The 5,000-nt window shown below is 47.9% G+C and overlaps 1 protein-coding gene across 1 annotated transcript in view; it reads left to right on the top strand.

Moving 5' to 3' along the window:
* Nucleotides 1–5,000, top strand: part of mst1rb (macrophage stimulating 1 receptor b) — a gene marked incomplete at both ends in the record, with an annotated part of 28,921 nt that overhangs the window by 1,004 nt on the left and 22,917 nt on the right. The window contains 4 exons of the mRNA XM_080846680.1: nt 24–443; nt 946–1,041; nt 1,629–1,724; nt 2,125–2,382. Coding sequence (XP_080702806.1) covers nt 24–443; nt 946–1,041; nt 1,629–1,724; nt 2,125–2,382 — 870 coding nt within the window. The remainder of the gene's footprint in view (nt 1–23; nt 444–945; nt 1,042–1,628; nt 1,725–2,124; nt 2,383–5,000) is intronic.

Here is a 5,000-nt window from a genome sequence, read left to right as displayed (position 1 = left end):
CTGTCTGTCTGTCTGACGACCAGGTGCTGCTGCTGGACACGTTCCTGATGTACCTGTACTCGTGCGGCAGCTCCCAGTACGGCGTCTGCTACTTCCACCAGCTGCACGTCGGCGGCCGCCCGCCCCAGCCCTCCCGCTGCCTGTTCCGCCGTGAGGCCAACTCGCCCGCCTTCTGCCCCGACTGCATCGCCTCGCCGCTGGGCACGCGCGTGGCCATGGTGGAGGAGGGCCAGACGGTCTACTTCTTCGTGGCGGCGACGGTGAACGACAGCGTGACGCAGCGATACGGCAGGAAGTCCATCTCGGTGCGCCGGCCGCTGTCCACGGAGGACGGCTTCCACGCGGATGTGCGCGGACTCACGGTGCTGCCGGAGCTGCGTCAGAGCTACTCCGTCGCTTACACGTACAGCTTCCACACGCGGGAGTTCGTCTACTTCGTGTCGGTGTGTGTGTGTGCGTGCGTGTGTGTGTGCGTGCGTGTGTGTGTGTGTGTGTGTGTGTGTGTATGTGTGTGTGTGTGTGTGTGTGTGTGTTTGTGTGTGTGTGTGTGTGTGTGTGTGTGTGGTCAAAATTACTTACAGACAACTGGAGTGGTACTGCAGATTTATTAACGATATCGGGAGCATTGTTTACAAGCAATCCATGTTCATGAAATGTCCCACAACAATGCCCATCTGTCTCTGGGCAAACCCATGTCTTACACCTAACACCCCTCCCTCGGACTAATACACTGTGGCCACCTAGTCCTCCACTATAGATAAGACTATTTACATTGGATCCCCTTACCCCAAGTCTTGAGTAACTCTCTTAGCTCATCAAACCTTACCCAACAGGTCAGACAGAATACATGGCCACACTCAGTTACCAATTCAATGTATGTTATCCTATGGAATCCTATACTAACCTACTTAATTAAATGTGAAACATATATTTTTTATCCCACAGGTGCAGCGGGAGAGCCCCGGCGCGGACGCCTCGCCCTTCCAGACGCGCCTCGGACGGCTGCCGCGGCACGAGTGGGAGACGCGGCGCTACCGCGAGGTGTGTTAGGTATTTTTTTATACCTGCGTGCTGGTTTAAGAGAGGAGTCACTGGACGAAGCTTTTTTGTAGCAAGATAAGTTTACTTGGTAGTTTGATGATACAATTCAGCCGCCAGTGCAGTGCAGTCAATAATGTTACATTAGCACCACACCAACGGCTGGAGAACCCGGATTCTGATTAGATACAGACAATGTTCAAACATTTAAAGCCCCAGCCCAGTGATGTCACTCTGGGCCCACAAGACACCCCCCATGATCATGGGATGGTGACATACCGTCTGGTCCCCTCTGTACACAGTAGATCACAAGCTTCCACATCAGCACTTCTAATTTTATCTAATGTGGCATATTGTATTATGGTGAAATATTCTCAGGTTTGGTCTTATCTACCATGGCATAAGTTGTTACTGAGAAACATTCTCAGGTTTGGTATTTATGACTCTGGTCATCTGAGGTTACACTTTTCCCGTGTGAAACTTACTCACTGTTCTATTCAAGTTCTCTATTGATATATTGATTTTAATATATTGATTTTAATATATTGATTTTAATATATTGATTTTAATATATTGATTTTATCTTACAGGTGGTGCTGGAGTGCCGCTTCGAGCCGAAGAGGAGGAGGAGGAGGAGGAGGAGGAGCGGGGAGGTGTTCAGGGACGTGGTGTATAACGTGGTGCAGGTGATAGAAATTAGTTTTCTACTCTATATATCGGAAAACACAGTCATGGATTTTGTCAGTCATGTTTTCAGGTTTATTCTTGAACGATGGCGGCCTACCATCGTGAGACAGAGCCAGAGCTCCACTCCCCCAGAGCTTCACCTCAAGATTATCTAACCTACTCCTTGAAGAACAGGCTGTTATATACATAATGTTTAAGGGGTGTTACCAGCTATTCAAAATAGGCCATGGCTGCAGACACTTTTGTCTAAACCTGGGGGGGGGAAGGGAGTTCTCACCTCCATCCCCAGGTCTGAACAAAGAGCCCTCACCAAGAAATGTTTAAATGCCAATAAAAGTCATATATTTATACTAGGTATAAATAAGGTGGAATTATTGCAAATAACCGGTCCCTTCACAGGCGGCACACTTCGGTAAGGCCGGGCGCGAGCTGGCGGAGGAGCTGGGCACGGAGGAGAAGGACGACATCCTGTACGGCGTGTTCGCGGTGACGGACGACACGGGCGTGCCCGACCACGACTCGGCCCTCTGTGCGTTCCCCATGGACTCCGTCAACAAGGCCATCGAGGACGGGGTGGAGCTCTGCTGCAGGTCGGGACCGGAGCAGCTGTCACGGGGGCTATGCCACTACCAGCCCTGTGAGAGCTGTCCCCACGAGGTGAGACACACACACACACACACACACACACACACACACACACACAAGCACACAAACCACAGCTCTCACGGGGGCTCTGCCACTACTAGCCCTGTGAGAGCTGTCCTCACGAGGTGAGACACACACACACACACACACACACACACACACACACACACACACACACACACACACACACACACACACACACACACACACCACAGCTCTCCAGGGGAGTGTAAATGAGTGTATGAGTGTCAATAGGCCTCAGTGCAGAAGGCTGGTCCTGAGAGAGGTCAGATGTCAACCCTCCTGCTCCTTGTGCTTCTGGAATGTTCCACTAGTGAGCGCCTCCGCTGGCAGTGCCCTTCAGGAGTGGGGTCGTCATGGTGACCTGGGGTCGTCATGGTGACAGCACACACGCACACTCGCTGCACAGAGCTGAGGCTTGCCCCGGTGCACGCTGGGTAGTCTGGGACGGGTCCTCTGTGTGGGTCTTTGCCATGAATCTCAAGATCACGGGATGAAATACACACACACACACACCTACAGACACACACACCTAAAGACACACACACCTAAATACAAACACACCTAAATACAAACACACCTAAATACTCCTATGAAGCTGCTCCTATTTGCTCCCCTGCTCCTCCTCCATGCTCCTCCTCCTCCTCTTCACTCTTCTCTACTCCTCCTTGCTCCTCTCTAGTTCAATCTGCTGCTCTTCTCTTCTCCTCCTCAGCTACCATTCCTTGAGTGGCATTTGGGAGTTAGTGGAAAAAGGTGTGTTCCAGTGCACTGCTGAGTGTTCTAGTGAGCTAGTGTGCTAGTGGACTACTGAGTGTTCTAGTGACTCCTGAGTGTTCTAGTGCACTACTGAGTGTTCTAGTGTTCAAGTGGACTACTGAGTGTTCTAGTGTGCTAGCTAGTGGACTACTGAGTGTTCTAGTGTTCTAGTGGACTACTGAGTGTTCTAATGACTCCTGAGTGTTCTAATGACTCCTGAGTGTTCTAGTGGACTCCTGAGTGTTCTAGTGGACTCTGTGCTGCCTTCAAAGCTATCTGGAGTTGAATGTTTTTGACAATTCTTTTTATTTCACTTCAGTATGGACATGAAATCTTGAACATGGAGTTGAATGTCTGCTCTGGTTGTTGAGTACGTCAGTGATCTTGAGGGAGAACCTTGGCAGCCAGTCTGAGAGGGACAATATTTTTCAAGTCAAGTCAAGTGTACTTTATTGTCAAAAATCTATGTAACAGGGTTAGCACAGAAGTTTGAAATTGCGTTTGACCAGTCTCCAATGTGCAGTTTAAAACATTTAAATAAGACATTGACAAAATCTCTCTCACACACACACACACACACAAACATTTAAATAAGACATTGACAATAATCTCTCTCTCACACACACTCTCACTCACACACACACATACACACACACACACACACACACACACACATAGCAGCAGAAGTACAATCAGTGGTCATAAGGTGCAACAGTAAAGTAAAGTGCCAGTGGCATGGTGAAGTGACTATGGAATGTTCATGTGGTTTTCTTCAGTGTGTTGATGAGTCTGATGGATATGCAGCAGGACAAGATAGATTGGGCTAATGAGCGTACAGAGGAGGCAGAGCACTTCAACTTCAACACTTTATTTGCGTTTACCGCTTCGTGGATCGAATGAATCATGTTGTATATCATATTTATATAAATAATCATATAGTAAGTTCAATTTAGTTTTAGAATGCAAAGAAATCTCAGACAGTAATCTCAAGAGACAGGGAATATACAGGGAATAACTAGGAAACAAGTATTGTAACAAGAGTGTTTTCGACTGTTTGAGAGTCAGGAATGCTGCTGTGTGTGTCACATCAGGACTGTTGTTTTTGCCTGGTGTGAGAGGAGAGGAGAGGAGAGGAGCAGATGTCCTTTCCCGGACGGGACATGCAGTGTCTGACATGTGAATGTGTTAGAAATAGCTTCTTCTCTCGCCGGTGGCTCTTAAAACCCTCTGTCATAACAATGTGACTGTTCCACAGGGAGAGAAGGCATTAAGGATTCCTGTCTGTCAGGTGTCTGTCTGCGCCTCCTCTCTCTCTCGTGAGGAAGTGGAGGAAGTGTTCCTCCTGTGCTCCTGACGCTCTTCCTAGTATTGTTGTGTTTCTAGACGCCTCCCATGAGTCCCTTAAACATTTTTAATACACCCTGACTCACTCCTGTAAACATAAATAACTCCTCACTCCTGTAAACATAAATAACTCCTCAGCCTTTAAACATAAATAACTCCTCAGCCTATAAACATACAGTACCCAAACCATCATTACAAGGCTCAGAGAAATATGAACTGTACAATCTAAAAACTCTGTATTGTAACAAACAAATACACCTGAAGTGATCTGCTAGGCGTCTGTCAGCATTATATCTAACATTAGCACCTTAGCAAGCTAACTCATTAGCACCTTAGCAAGCTAACTCATTAGCACCTTAGCAAGCTAACTCCCACAACACAGAGCCAAATAGACATTAGCACCTCAGCAAGCTAACTCCCTCAACACAGAGCCAAAAATACCTTAGCATCTTAGCAAGCTAACTCCCACAACACAGAGCCAAAAAGACCTTAGCATCTTAGCAAGC

This window comes from Sprattus sprattus (genome assembly GCF_963457725.1).
Source record: "Sprattus sprattus genome assembly, chromosome: 10".
Lineage (NCBI taxonomy): Eukaryota > Metazoa > Chordata > Actinopteri > Clupeiformes > Clupeidae > Sprattus > Sprattus sprattus.
This window is presented reverse-complemented; position numbering and strand designations above follow the sequence as displayed.